This window comes from Poecilia formosa, unplaced genomic scaffold, assembly GCF_000485575.1.
Source record: "Poecilia formosa unplaced genomic scaffold, Poecilia_formosa-5.1.2 Scaffold11, whole genome shotgun sequence".
In the NCBI taxonomy this organism is placed as follows: Eukaryota; Metazoa; Chordata; class Actinopteri; order Cyprinodontiformes; family Poeciliidae; genus Poecilia; species Poecilia formosa.
In genome coordinates this window covers 4195275-4210663 of record NW_006799950.1, presented here as the reverse complement: position 1 = coordinate 4210663, position 15389 = coordinate 4195275, and the positions used below count along the sequence as shown (strand labels likewise).

The following is a 15389-nucleotide window of genomic DNA, read 5'->3' as shown; positions in this document are numbered from 1 at the left end:
TAATGAAATTTGGTACAGTCAGTGGTCAGAACCTGTACTGTATTTGTACTGTATATGTATTTGCTCTTACTCAATAATACAAATGTTGATTTTTAGAACTCTAAAGTATTATTTGGAATATTACCTTTGTTTTGGTACCAGAACCAGTCAACTACACCTTGTAGTTCCTGAGGTATATGGAATTCATTTTGGGGGAGTCATTTTCAGAAAAAAGAGGCTTTGTTTTCAAGTGGTGGAGTTCCACATGAAAGAAATCACATGAAACAGCTGCCTCCCACAATCTGTGAAAAGAATCATAGCAGAATATATGCAAAGTCTGATCCTGAGCAGATTACATCCCAAAAAGAATGGAACGCACCACGGACTTCCACTGCCATCCCCTACAAGGCATTTGATTTGGTTTCAGACACAGGAGAAGAGAAAGGTGGGAGCAAAGTACCTGGTTCTGGTTTTCATAATGATAATCAGTCCTTTGCCAACAGTTCCCAAGACAAGTGAAAGAGTCACTGGAGCAGAACTTCATGCACGGAGTAAGATGCTTTAGCGTGTGAAACAAGGAGAGTTTCGCGCACAATCATTAACATATTTGCCTCATTGGAAAACTCAAGCAAGCATCAAATCTAAAAAAAGAAATTGTGCATTGCAGTGCATCAGGCATTTCTATCAAACTGCACTTCGTTTACATCCAGTATTAATATATGTAATAAAATGTGACCACTGCCTGGGCGAGAGCCAAGCTAGAAGATGATTAGCACAATGCATTTCCTTCTGCTCATCGCAGGAAACAAACAGTCCAGCTCTTAGCGCAATCTTACAAACAAGAACCATATGCCTGTCTTTCTTCTCCCAGCATCCTCTTTCACCACCCTATTTTCCATGAGAAACATATAAATATTAAGACCCAGAAACACATGTGGTTAGTCATAAAGCTGGAAATGCACCCCACCAACTCCCTGCTCTCTTTTTTTACGCCCCCGGCCTTGACCTCCTCACCCGCGAAACAAACCCGCAAGAATGGGCGAGAGAGAAAGAGCAGCTAGGAACTGGGAGAACAGCAACAAAAACAAAGACCGAGAACAAAGAATCTTGTAGGGCATTGGGAAACTTGACTTAATTGCCTCTGTATGAAAAGCAAATGAGAAGATGGGCAAGCTGGCGGCAGAATGGAGAATGGAGACAGACAGATATGTGCAGGCATTTAGCCATAACAGCGGTTAGTTGTGCCGGGTTGGGCATGTCGGCCAGCCAGAACATGGAACAAGTGATGATGAGCACAAACAAGGGAAGTCACTGCTCATTATTTAAAACACAACTGGGCTGATGCACACATATCCGTTTGCCTGTTTTGAGCAGATTCCCCCTGCAGACCAGTATATCTGACCCACAAACTTTCTACCCTCTCATCCGACTTTGTTTCTTCCCATCATCAAGACCAATTAGCCTAATCGCTTGTGCTGGAGGGGTTGTTATCTTCTTGGGTGTTAGAAGAAAATGGCTTGCAGCTGGATTATGTACAGCTCAATCTGTAACAGGTGCTCGGATCTGTGGGGAAAGAGTAAACAATGGCAGCTAAGCCCAGAGCTTTACCAGGCGGAGTGTCTTGGATGGGAAACAGTCAGAGCTCACAGCCCAGGTGATTCTCTGAGAATCATTTATGCATCTGCGATCTCTTAGCCAGGCTTTAGAGTTATGGGGGATATGAATCATCAATACTCAAAGGGAGGCGTAATTGACTTATAGTTTCAAACTGTTTAAGGTGTATGAAAACCCAGCGGTTAGCCCTCTAACTCCTCTCGTCTGTTTTCTAGGAGTCACATGACAGGGTCACATGACCAAGGCCAGTTTTTATCCTTGTGGTGCCTGGGAGGCGTCCAAAGCCAGAGTGGCCTCACCACATTTCCCACAGCTGTCTGGGGAATGGACTGCGGAGCTGAAGGTATGTGTGAGGCACAACACTGAAGCACTGTGGTCATCTTAGGATAAAAGCACAGAGAAATTCCCCAGTTTCTAAATACAAGCTCAGTTCAATACTGTCTGTGGCGGCCACACCCAGGCAAGACAACATGTACGGACAACAATGTTGGTCGCTGCTGCAGTTTGTTTTTTCAGGGCCACTGAACATTAACTACATCTGTCTTATGACTCACCTGCTTTCAAATTAAATGATTTTAGTGCTGATCTTCCTTTTGTTGCCTATTAATACGTTTTGTATGGGGGAATTTTACTGCCATGAGTTGAAAGCATACATTCTCAATTTGAAAACAGGATTTCTTCCTGTTGCTGTCAGCTTATTTTTTTTTTTTCAATTTCAAAACAGGAATACTATTAAAACTTGCAATGCTTTTTCAAATATTCTTTGTACTCTCTCAAATCATTGTGTTCACGCTCAGATTTTTTCCTCACGTGCAAACCTTCTCTCTGCGCGGATCGAACCTCCGCTCGCTTATGAATTCTTTCTGCTCTCTCGCAGAACAAGGAGTCCCGTCGCCTTGAACTGGTAATCACCTAAAGTCATGACAGTACAGTTCCTCCATAATTTTGACTCATCTTAATTCCCCCCCAAAAAGTTACTATTGGATCTAAAGAAGCCAGTTCATTGTTGAGAAAATAAACCATGAGATTTTGGTATGAGGATCAGTTTATGACCTCTTAATCTATCTACAGTTTCCAGTTATTTATCCATTGTCTTTAAAAGTGGCCCTCAAATGGCAGCCAACGGTCCACATCCAGCTCGCGACCCGCCTATTTCTGAACTTCTGGCTGCCTACATGCTGTCTGCAGCTTGCGGTTACTCCACCTCGCTGACCTAAGTTTGTCTTGGTAGATTTGCAGTTGCGACATGCTTTTTACATTTTCAGAGAACGGATTGAGAACTGTTGTGTGAGAAAATAAATAAAACTTGGGATATGTATACCCTAATACATAAAGCACACCAAAAGTTTGGCACGCTTACTTTGTTTTGTTAAGGAAAAATTTATGACAGCTTGATAAGGCTGAATGCCGAGTGGCATTGTTCCTTGACATGCTATAGGGTTTGCAAAGCAGCCAATCCAGGGCTTCATTCATGACCTCTCACCTCCAGGACAAATCCTGTGTGCAGGTGAAACGTCTGGTAGTAACGTTATTCTAAAGCAAGTTACAAAACAAAACTCTAAACAAACTCAAAATTAGAGGTTGTGTCAACAGGAGTGCCATTATGTATATATTAGGGACATTGGGCAATTTTTCACCACAACAGGAGAATAAAAAAATCAATAAAAGTTTATGCAACATCAATATTAATCCTACATTCTTATTCACAGACAGGCCAATTTAAAAACTATTTTTACCACAACTTAATAGTTGGAGAGCCCCTGATCCACCCTGAACCGAGGACGTTTACCCCGATTGTCGCCTCCCTGTAGATGTCAGCGGCATCGAACAGTATTTCACTGTTCTCTTCTCTCCCAGATTTACTTCATTACTGCAATGTGTTGAAGCCTTCTCTGATCCCAAACTTCAAATGTGTTCTCCTGCTGCATACCAAGCTGCCCACACTCTGATGTGGGCTAGTGTGTTAACCAGACTCCAGGCTGAAATGTATTGGCACAGTGGCGGACACTGTATTTGTACCACGGTGCAAACAGAGTTTGATTGAGCCATTTATATGAATTACCACAAAGTCCAAATCACAGTAATTTTAGAAATGCCCATTCCAATTTAAAAGACTGTACAAGAAAAGACAAGATTGAAAATATACCAAACAGCATCCAAACAGAGGCCACAGGCGAAGTCTTTTGAGGAACTGCATTCCAGTCGGTCACCAAGGAATGTGGAGTGTGTGTCATGACAAACCTGCGTTATCGGCTCATTTAGCTGCTCTGAACTTCCAAACAATGGTGATTTGAGAAGTGGCTGGTACAGACCAACCTTAAGCCACAATGCATAATTCTATCTCTATTTTTCCCTTTGAGATCAGACAAAGACTCCGACCTGTGGTGTTTACTGACGAAGGAACACTGCTAAATAGAGCTGTGGTTCACCAATCTGTAAATATGGCTGTTGCCAGCCAAATTGTTCTCCTTGTTGACAGCGGTTTTTGGCCTGAAGTCGAGTCTTGCCCAAAGAACACAGGCTTCCCTTGGGGGGTGGTTTGCAACCCCGACAGGGGGTAGTTAGACAAAATAGACAATGCCTATCCTAAGCTGAAAGAGAACTGGCAGAGGAAGAGAGGGAGGGAAAGAGATGAATGGATGCACCCAAAATAAAATGAACAACTGCCCAAAAAGAATGCTTTTATATCAGAGCAGAGCCAATATGCTCCTTCCTCTGTGTTTAGAATTCCTGGGGACGCGGAGCATCTCTTGGTAAGATAAACAATGCTTCTCAGGATTGTACAAGACAAAACATAACTCGAAGAGAACGATGGTAGTAGAGGTAATCTTCTAAAGATCCAGCTTTTCACTCTTTGGTGACCACTCAGTCATCTCTACCTGCTGATTAGGTGGCTCTGAAAAAGCCGTGGACTGGAAAAATGGGACGGTGAAAACGTTGTGGAGGATATTTAGTGCCTCTTAAGCAACATGTTCTCAGCTTTAATGTCCAAGTGTTTGAGGTTGGATCAACTCAAACCACCTTTATCTCCACCCAGATAGTTTATCTAAGATATTCAAGTCAAGGTTTTGCCTGGACCACCACACCTGAGGGTAAACTCAGAAATATCCTTTAAAAAAAGCCCTTCAAAAACTAGAAAATCTATTTGTTTCTTTCTTTAAACTATCAATGTTAGAGTGCCATTCTATACTAAGGTACATTTTGTAAAAAAAAAAAAAAAGCAGCAAAAAGAGCAGCGTCACTTTCAGACGTGCATGCCTTTCAAGGGTCTGCTAATTCAGGGTGACATTTGCCAACACACCTTTTGGACTCTCACACCCACAAAGACCCTCACTAATAAATTGAAAGAAAGACAAGATAGTTCAAGGAAACTGAAAGTCATGAGCACAGCTCACAACAAAGAAGAGTAGGAGAGACAGATGGCACGACTGGAAGAGAGAGACAGAGAGAGGGAGATCTCCAGCAGTGCCAGTCGAAAGAGGATCAAGGTGATTTTGGATAAATTTCTGAGGTAAGCTGTGGTTTAAGCTCCAAGCTTGGACCAGTCACTCACAAGAGCCAAGTCCCATTGACAGCATCGTGAAACATGAGGCAATATTCAGAAAACATGTCGATGTGAACAAGTGCAGTCTATACATTTATTTGGCTTGGTGCTTGAGAAAGACAAATGTGAAATGTCGGCATCATGGCGTTGTAGAATTGTCATAGAGTTGCTAAAAAGTATTGTGGGTGTTATTTTACGTCTCGTTGTAAATCGTTGTTCTGAAAGTTTGTTTACTGTGATAAATTATAGAGAAAAAAATAAATAAAAATTGAAATGTTGCCACTATTCAATTCTCAATCATTTGTATTTTGTTGGTTAAATTCTGTCAACCTTTCACAGTATTCATAGAATAGGCTATATGGTCGTTATCAGGACTTTTACATATTATTTGGAAATATTTGTGAATACTAGCATTCAGAGTTTTGTGACAAATCATCAACAATGGGAAACATCACTGTGTCATGTGTTCATAGAGGCACTCAGATGATTCTGCACGTTTTATTGTGTAAATTTGATCCTTTTTGGGGGTTATTTACTTATTTAACTACTTGTATATGCTTATAAATTTCATTGCATCACAAATATTTTTGGTCTATTTCAAAATGTTTGTGTTCATTCTTTGTGGATTATATTTAAAGAATTTTGTACCACTATACATTTTTCAGTTTAATACCTTTGTTTTGATGTATTTTTGTAAAGAGTTTAATGATTTTCTTTACATAGTTTGACAATTAGTGGGGTTTTTTTCTTTTCTACCAGTGTTTTTCCCGCTTCAAAGCATTTTGTATGTAATTTGTATGTTTTGTTTTGTATGAAAAGTGTAAATTTTGACTCGGTTATTTGCCCTAGCTATTCAAATGTCGATTCAAATATAAAGCGTCTAAGTAATATTTTGTGGCCCAACAAAACTTCCTTTAAAATTAAAATACAGTGCACATTTCTTCTGTTTCCGCTTTTTTTTCGTCACACCTAAATGTCTCAGCTACTCAAACAACTTTTCATACCTAACAAAGATAACCGGAGTAAATAGATGAATCAGTTTTGAAACGATTAATTCATTTAGTAAGGAAAAATGAGCTGTTCAAATCAGTAACTCTTTTGTGGAAAAAAAAAAAAAAAAGCATAGCTAAGCCTTTGACTGTTCAGGCAATCAAATTATGGATTACCTTTATTGTAGTAAAACAGCTTCAGGACCAATTTAAAACAACCAAAACAATATAAAACAATGTTATGAAGGCAACCTAATCACCTCAGATCAGTCCATTTGACCCATATCTCTCTCCATAACTCAATCTTTAGTCATTACAGGAAATAAAAGTGAGCAATCTAACTAGCTTCCCTCAGTCTCTTTTTCTTTATCTCTGTTCAATGCTCTAACTTGTACCGGCTTCCAATGTTTATGCATTTACTGAGATGGCTGGCGGGATTGTCAGAGAAAAAGGAAGGTTTATTTTTTTTCTTCTCTTTTTCTTTTTTTTTTTTCCCTGTGCAATCTCTTGCCTTCAGAAACCATTAATGCCCATTCAACATCAACATCAAGGCACAGCTTTGATGTCTATTCTGGCAACAGACTCCTTTCTTTCTCCGCTGCCTGCTGCTCTCTCTCTCTCTCTCTTTTCTCCCTCCTTCTCCCTATCCCCCTTTATCCCTTCCACTTCCCCCTGCTCACTCTTTACGGTTTACTGTACAATCAAATAATTAAACGGATTGTCGAGCAAATGATTTTACCTGGCAATTAAATATGCAAAGTGAGGCGGCAGGCGGTGCATGAGAAGGCGATTAAAAAGGGGGGCCCACTGCAAATCTACAAAGGCTTCAGCAGTACAATAGGCAGCAGCAGTCCCTGCCCGCTTCGCACACTGGCTTAGCCCGCGGAGCGTCTGGTGCCTCTTTATACCCGTTTCACGCGGCCATGTTTACAATAGCCCCAACCACGCTATGCCAATTACAAGGCAACGCAAGAGGAATAAAAGCCACCATTAGGAGAAAAGACAACAGCAAAGGGTGCAAAGTTTGGGACGTCGGAGAAAGACACCGAAATCAGATTTACGGCATGGAAACGTCTTCTGCTCTCAAAAAGTCAAGGAACTGCGTGCCCCAAATGAGAATTTTAAGGATCAGAAGCGTCAAACTCGAGACAAGTTGCTGTGAAAGCTGGAACCCGTACATAACCTGCACTGTACCTCAACAAAGCACCTTGAATGTGATAGAGGCAATGTGAAAATATCTAAAAATGGGCTTGAGGTGAGGGCTGGGAGCAGGGAGGGGTCAAGCTGATGTTGGAGAAGAGGGAGGGTATGCAAAATGTAAGCAGATTCCCTGGACAGGTTGTTTTTCAGAGCCAGAGTCCCCAAGAGGCTGTAAGATTAGAGCTGAGAAGAGTCGGGGAGGACGGTGCCAGTGCAGGTGAGAGGGGCGTGGAGCGGCGCACCTGCCTCAAACCCGACCGCTCAGCAGAAACTAGCTGCTTAGTCCTGATTAAACTCTCTTCACTGTCAAGTGAAATCCACAGCATAATTGATTCCAGGGTTTGTGGCGTATGTAATGCAACAATTATGTCGCAAAGTCTCGCCGCTCTGAGCTTTGGCGAAGCCTGGAAAATGAATCTGTTAGTGGTCCGTCTAAACTGTTTGTCTTCAGAGGAGCATTTATTGTTAAGAAGTGTGTAAAGATCTTGGATGGGACAGTTCTCCATCTACTTTGTTTTCCATGTGTACTCACTTAAAGGGAAAAGGAAACATAGAATAAAAAAAAAAGAAATTGTGCGCAGTATAAGCTCATAAGTAATGGCTGTTTGAATCTTATGATGTGGCAACTTCTGTTTTTTATCAACTTCGAGCCTTTTCCCCCCGTTTAATGGAAACAGTTTGAACTCAAATGCACGAGCCGAGTGCATCTGCATGATGCAGACAGCATCCCAGTCCCCAGCGCTGAATTATTTCCATGGTGTTAAATGATTTTTTTTCCCCTCAAAAATGCTGATATGAAGCCAGATAATTGAAGCAAACATGTGGAGGTCCTCTGATAGGGGAGGCAGGGTGCTTCATTAACGTTTGTGTTGACTTACAGAGAGTAACGCTGGCCCTCATTGCTCTTTAATAGCACCAATTAGCACCATGGCTTCATTTTCATGCTTAATGTCTCTCGTTTAAAGAGGCGAGCAGAAAGCCTGCAGAGTTAATCACAGAGGGGAACTGGGTGATTTCTGTTTCCCGTTCCATTCTTGTCTTTTTAAGCAAAGACGTTTCCAGTTTTAGAACTTTTTATTTGAGGAAGCAACGTCAGCGTTTAACTGATGTCAATATTCAGTGGTTTATCATTTGCAACACCGATTAAAGCTGCAATATGTAATCTCTATAATTTTTTTGTGCATATTTGTTAAAACTGTCATTATGTCATAATCTGTGAAAAAAAAAAAAAAATTGAGTTCCTCCGCCTCCTCCCAGAGCCCATCTGCAGAAATTCACTGCTCCCAGTTAAAAAACATCCAATCAGAGCCAGGAGAAAAGTCTTAATTCTGTTAATCATCCTCACGTACGCGCTGCTCAGTGAGCTCACGGCAGAGAAACAACTTACAATTACAGGAAAATTGTTTGTCTATCATCACCAGCCTTAGCATTTGTGGCCCAGTCTGCTTTAGAATAGCAGAAAGCAAGGGGGAGGGTGTGAGCAGCGTGTTTACAAATTTGATTGACAGCGCTGAGACCTTCCTGGCTCCGATTAGTTGTTTCTGACCAAGCAATGTATTTCCATTGTTGTCTCTGAAAGAACTGGGAGAGAACAGAGGAGATCGATTTATTTTTTTCTGCAGATTATCCATCTCATATCACTGTCAGAACATGGTGACAATTTATTTATTTTTTTAATTGTCGGCTTTAGTAGTTTATATGTGCTAGTTGTCAGACGGGAAAGTGGGTCATGAGAGAGGGGCAAGACATGCTGCCTGGGTCATCGGGCCGGGACTCAAACCCGTAGCCGCTTCAGGACAAAGGCCTCCATAGACGGGTCAGGATTTACCTCTGCACCACCGCCACACCCAGTAGAGAATTTCTTTTTAATAAATACTACCACTACAGTATCTCTACACGATAGTGCCATTTGTGTGAAGATTTTGAAGTTTCTAAGACACGAACGTTGCAGAAAAAGCAGGTGACTGCTCCAGCCGTTCTAGGCCTGCTTTACTTTAGTTCATGCTACGGTGATATTGCCGTCATTCGACGGTGCTGCTCGTTGCTTGATTCTGAGTGAACTATAACTTGCAGCCACTTCCACAGGTTATGGCGCTCATGGTGAGGAAGTGTTTCAAGCCTCAAAATAAAATATTTTACTGTACGAGCAAAATCTCACACTCAGAAAACAGAGAAAAGATTTTAACCTTCACATTTGATCAGTGGTGAAAACAACAATAACTTTTTTTTTTTAACAAAAGCTCAATGGTGACAATTATTGATAACAACTACAAACCTATGAAAACAAGGCTGCCTAATTTCTGTTTGCACCAACATTGCACATCACTTGGGTATCAGAAAAGTAGAATAAAACTAACTCGATAAATAAAACACTTAAACCTTCCCTTGAGCGTCACCATTATTGTCTTTATCCATCAATAAATGAATAAAAATATATGGATACTTATGATGTCACTCTGTTAAAAACACGAAATAAGTACAACATCTGCTTTCATTTGAAAAATATAAAACTTTAATAAAGGCTACATCTCTCAATAATTATAGATCCATGTAAATCTTTAAATGAAACTCTGTATATAATGTATAATTTACAGTTTAGATATTATGAACCAAAAAACAACCAAAAAAAAGGCCAAGGTGTAAAAAAAAAAAAAAAAGAGGAACACAAACAAAATAATAATAATAAAAAAACATGATTACAGGACATTATTAAAAGCATAAAAATATCTTCTCAACATAAAACCCTTCTGAAAACCAAGGGATATATATTAAAACCCTGAAACAGGGTAGCACATGGTATGGCATCCATGTAGGCACAGGTGCTGTACTCAAGAAACACCAGCAGTCATGTGTTTGTGTCTGTGTGTGTTTCAGTATTCATACTTCAGAATGCATAATTACAATATACGCAGGAGCTCTGCTATATTCGGTGTTACTGTAACAACATTCAAAAGATACTGGAGCGGAACTTCTTCACGATGTTTTTGCTGTTTTGTAGTTTTTTTTTTTTGTTTGTTTGTTTTTTTTCCCTCCCGCACATGTTGGCCGACTTCGTCGAGAAGTCGCTCTCAGTGGCTCAAACTGATTCTTGTTATTAGCGCGAGTTATTTCGGTGTGCGGGCTGTAAACACTGTCTTTATTAGGCCTTCTCTCTGTGTGAATCTGCCCTGCCCCCCTCTACCCCCCCCCCCCCACTTTATTTCCCATCCCTGTGCAATGCCTGGTTTACAAACAAAGGCACAACAAAAAAAGATTGAGCTCTGTCGCTAAAGAGGGAAAGGCAGAGGAGAAAGGGAGGGATGGGAGAGGGGGGGAGAGAGAGAGAGAGAGACAGACAATGAGTGCTGGGAGATCCTGGTGTGACAACTTTGAACAAAACTATCAGCAGCATATAAAAGTGGGATTGACCGTTAGCGTAACGAAGCTTTGGACTGGACCCACGCCCAGGTCGTTATTTTGGGTCGAAAGTGGCAACAAGGCTAGTGTGACCACCTTAGCGGAACATAAAAAAAAAAACGGACAAACATGAAACGGCATCACTAGAGTATTCTCCCAACATTCAAAGCAGCTTGTTCATTGGCTGGAGACGACAGGGAAAAAGGGGGCGGGGTCAACGGATTAAGACAAGGGAGGGGAGAGGGAAGTTTTATTTTAATAAATACTAAATAAAACTTTAAACTCAAGAAAAAAAGAATTATATATATAGATATATATCTATATATATATAAAATATGTGTATATATACATATATATGTATGTATATGCACACGTATGGGCGTTTCTGTCAGCGCCTGCTTAGCCCTCTGCACAGGACACCATCAGTCCGCCGTCGTGTCGCAACTCGACGGTTTCTTCAGTGGTTATCTTCAAGAGGAGTCGGGGTCTCTCCTCCCCCCTGGCCTCCGATTCTTGCGTTGGTCTTCAAAGTTTCGTCCCTTTGTGTGATCTAAGGCTGATTGGTTGAGCGAGTCAGGGAGGGGGCGGCTCCTCCTCTGAGTTCGGCATACTTCATTGGCTCGTCTTCCTTCAATCGCGTTTCTTGTGCTGGATATATTAACTCTGTTTAGCTTAATAATAAGAAATATAAAAAAAAAAAAAAAAAGTCCAGAGGTTTCCAAAAAATAATTCCAGTTTAAAACGTAGAGATTCAACATGTAGATCTAATGCACCACAGAGGTTTTTTTTTTTTTGTTTGTTTTTCATAGAGTCTGTTGCTCAAGTTCTTAAGGGAAAGCTTAACTTGTGTTTGGGCGCGGGAAGGGCACTGGTTGTTTGTGTTATTTTATTTTATTTTTTTTCAGTCCATCCTCTCCACTTTGCCCAGGACCTTGCCCTCGTACATGGGCAGCACAGTGGCATCTTCCCACACTTCCTCGAACACCGCTCCACACTCAAACTCATCGCTCGCCTTCTTGAAGTAGTACCTGAGGAGGGAAAGAAAAGGAGACACACACAAAGAGAGAAGTTTGTGATTAGAAAACGCGTAGGTGAGTGTTGGGAAAGAAAAGAAAACTAAGCTCAAACAATAGCTGACAGAGCGGCAGCAGGAGGGCAACCGATACATTTCATCTTGTTCTAAACAGCTTTGAGGCTCCTACACGACTACTTACGTGTACACGCTCCCTTTAGTCCAAATCAAACACTCACGCTCTCTCAGAGCCAGAAATGGATCTTGTACAAAACAACTTAGTCATAGCCTTCAATGCCATCCCTGAGCACTTCAAAGGTAGAGCCTGACTCCACATCGCACCGCTGTGCAAACACAGCTGAACCTCTCGTTTAAACACCGCCTGTGATAATTTGAGCCGCTAAAAACGGCTCGTCCGCGAGCGCTCGGCTCCTCATCGCAGATCTGTCCTGTCAGGACTTATTAAAGTTGAAGGGTTAATTAGAGGCTGTCCTTAAGCACCTCCCCCTCCTCCATCCCTGCTCCCTCTCTCTCTTTCTCTATGGCAACCCCCCCGCCTCCACCATCACCACCTTCCTTCCTCCCAGTGTCTCCACAGCTTCCAATTGGGCTTGTTGTCAAAAATCAAGGGCCTCTCTGTCACACAGGTTGACGTTTCAGGTGCCCCAGAGTCTGCCTGCGACTGCACTCCACTGCCCGCCTCGAAACCCGAAAGTCTTCAGACACAAACACGCGCTGCGGAAAGCTTCCAATCGAAACGGTGCCGTTTCACACTTACAACACTCTTCAGTGTGGACGCAGCATTTTCAGGAAGAGTGAGACAGGCCAGGGTCAGTATGAGAGTCTCATGTAATGACCCTTCGTAAAATAATGCTCTGAATACTGAAGTTATTCAAATACACTCCACAAACAAAGTCTTACCAAATATATTTTGCCAAGATTTTAGTGCAAATGTCTTGGTACACTTGAATTAAGACAAAGTTAACTTGTAAGTAACTTTTCAGCAAGAACGTATTTTAAGTCAACAATTCATTAATATTGATTTAAAAAATACTAGTTCCACTGGCAGATTACTTTACTTTGTTTTTTCCCTGTTTTTCCTTAAATTATTTTGCCGTTGGGGTTGGCCTTTTCGATTAATATTAATGAAATATTTACTTAAAATAGCCTCCTGTTTCTTGCTGAAAAGTTACTTTTAAGTTAATTTCATCCTAATTCAAGATGTTTGCATTAAATACAAGGCAAAATACTTGGTAAGATTTTGTGTTTTTGCAGTGTAAAAGTGCAAAGCGTGATCATATTCATATCTTAGAGAGCTAGACTTTCAGGAAAGCGGAACATAGTCCAGCAAAATTGCTCCGTTTTCTTTAAACCTCCGTTATAGAACACGCTGAATTTTGAAATGTTGGCAGCATTTCGAAAGTCTGAAGTGAAGATAATCAACGTTACAATACTTTTGCATTCGACTATGGAAAAATTCTGAAATCAGAAGTAAAATCACAGCCCTATAAGTCACTTTCTCTTTGGATAGAAGGCTAGAAAAAAAAAAAAAACATGATGATCTTATATTCTTGTAGAAGTCATTAAAAAATTAGTCAAAACTCGCCAAAATCAAAATGAGCAGCACAAAAACTGGAGGCCGGAAGCAGGTCACAAAATGTGGTGCAGCAGCGGTTCAGCAAATGTGTGCAACAGTTTGGACGAAGGACCTCTGCCCTCAGACGGTATTCCTCGAGGTCACGGGTCACCTCGCCGACCCGCTGCTCCTCTTCTTCACACAAGCGGAGATAGCTCCCCAGGCTAGCTCAGCCCCAGTGGCTGTGAAGTCTCCTGATGTTTCTAATGATTCTACTCTCTACTTTAAACCCAGCAAAAAGATCAGCAGGAGGGGATTTAATGATAAGCTTTGTAATGGAAAAATGCCTCATTTTGTCCATGTGTGCCTGCATTCGGAATATAAAACGGAAGAAGAAGAAGAAAACAAAAAAACAAAGTAGGGGGAGCCGAGTGTTTTATGAGCTCAGCTTAGAGTCATTCAGACAACACATGTACGGGGAGGGTGAGCATAAATATACACATACGTCGTTGTTTTTTGATTGTAATCGAGGATGAATGTGAAGGAGGTTGGTTTCATCACAGCTGCAGAACAGGCAGCAACATTAATGTGACAAAAAGCAAAAAAAAAAAAAAAGCTTGTAATCAAACTGCATTTCTAACAACAACAAAAAAAAGTTCCATCTGTTGTCTAACTTCTTCTGGGCATTGCTCAAACGCTTTCAATTATTTATCTTTCTTGTTTTATTCTTCTCACAAAAACAGCCACACTACCCATCTTAATCTAAATGGCTGCATTTAAATAAATATATAAAACTACATTTTATGCTCACAAATAGTTCAAAGTCATCACTTTGCTGCAGAGGCAGAGCGACAGAAGGAGTCTTTCCACTGGAACATGTTTTATGTGGCAGGATTTTTCTCTCCTCACAACATCTGGCACCAATATTGTCTGGCAGAGCTGCGGAGTACTGTTCTCTGCTGAACCGCTGCCATGTCCAAATTAACCAACTCCACACATTCTGCTGCCATTGAAGCCAGGCGCTTCATCCCCCCACCCCCTGTTCTCACAGGCTCGCTGAAGAGTTATGGGGTAGCTGGGGGAGCGCTGGCTTGTTTGCGAGCCTTCTCCTCCGCTCTTGCCTAACAAACAGATGTGACTGCAGAGGCTTCACTTGCTGAAATACCACAGACTCCCCCCTCCCACCCCCCCGAAAAAGGGATTTCGGTAGCTTCAGCGGCGGATCTTCAGAACTTGTTGGTACTTACAACTGAAGTCCTGATGATGGGGGTTTGGCTTCGTCGTGCGACACCGACGGTGGCGGCTTTATCGCCGTGGCCCCGATACCTTCGCCAGAACAAGGTGCTCAGCGCAGCGTTGGATTTCAATGTCTGATGCAATCGTCTGGCGGAGGAATTTGAAGGCATTGCGATGGTCTTTGCACACAAAATAAAATAACCTTAGCTTCAAAGCCATATTTATTAAGGCTGCCTTAGCATGTAAATCAGGACCAGATGTGAGAAAAATTCACTCCAGAACCCCCTCTTTCTCTCCCCCTCTTTCTGAAAAAGCTCTAAGTACAGTGGATGAGCCCGGCTTAGTTTCTTTGTCAGCTTTCAGGCTCCAGTGCTTCACACATACAAACAAAAGCAGTGTATATATATATATAAACTCAATGGGGAGTTTTCTAAGTCCATCTGCTGTGATTCTTGTCCTGTCTCAACAGGTGTCATTAATCATAATTCAGAGTTAGAGGTGCACCGAAAATCGGCACCAAGCAGCAGCTGTTGGATGGTTTTCAGTGTCGTCGGCTTTTTTTTAATCCGTGGTGAAAACACTACGGTTAAGTTAACGTTAATGCTACATATTTAATCATTAAGCAGGTGGCCAAGGGTAAAAAAAAGTAAAAATGAAACGCTCAGAGGTGCAAGAAGATATTTGGAAGGAACATATATTTATGTGTCATGTCATTTCCTTCAGGCTGTGAGAGCGAGAGAGAGCAAGACTTGCTGCAGATAGCAGGGCGGCTAAACAGAGTGCAGTGAAGTTGCTCTGTCAACTTTTTGAAAATTCAAGTGCTGTGATAAGTCCCTACTTGTT

At 41.5% G+C, this 15389-nt stretch overlaps 1 protein-coding gene and 1 long non-coding RNA gene across 6 annotated transcripts in view; one reads left to right on the top strand and one right to left on the bottom strand.

Annotated features, from left to right (window-relative positions):
• Nucleotides 1-9817: 9817 nt before the first annotated feature.
• Nucleotides 9818-11698, top strand: LOC107835050 (uncharacterized). The gene is made up of 2 exons (XR_001660880.1): nucleotides 9818-11436; nucleotides 11503-11698. It is a non-coding gene; the product is annotated as an uncharacterized LOC107835050 (long non-coding RNA).
• LOC103132988 (axin-2-like) overlaps nucleotides 11612-15389 on the bottom strand; it is a 96310-nt gene continuing 92532 nt past the window's right edge. For all 5 annotated transcript variants that reach the window (XM_016667193.1, XM_016667187.1, XM_016667195.1 and 2 more), the window contains one exon: nucleotides 11612-11750. In XM_016667193.1, the coding sequence (XP_016522679.1) occupies nucleotides 11624-11750 (127 nt within the window). In that variant the 3' untranslated portion in view covers nucleotides 11612-11623. The remainder of the gene's footprint in view (nucleotides 11751-15389) is intronic.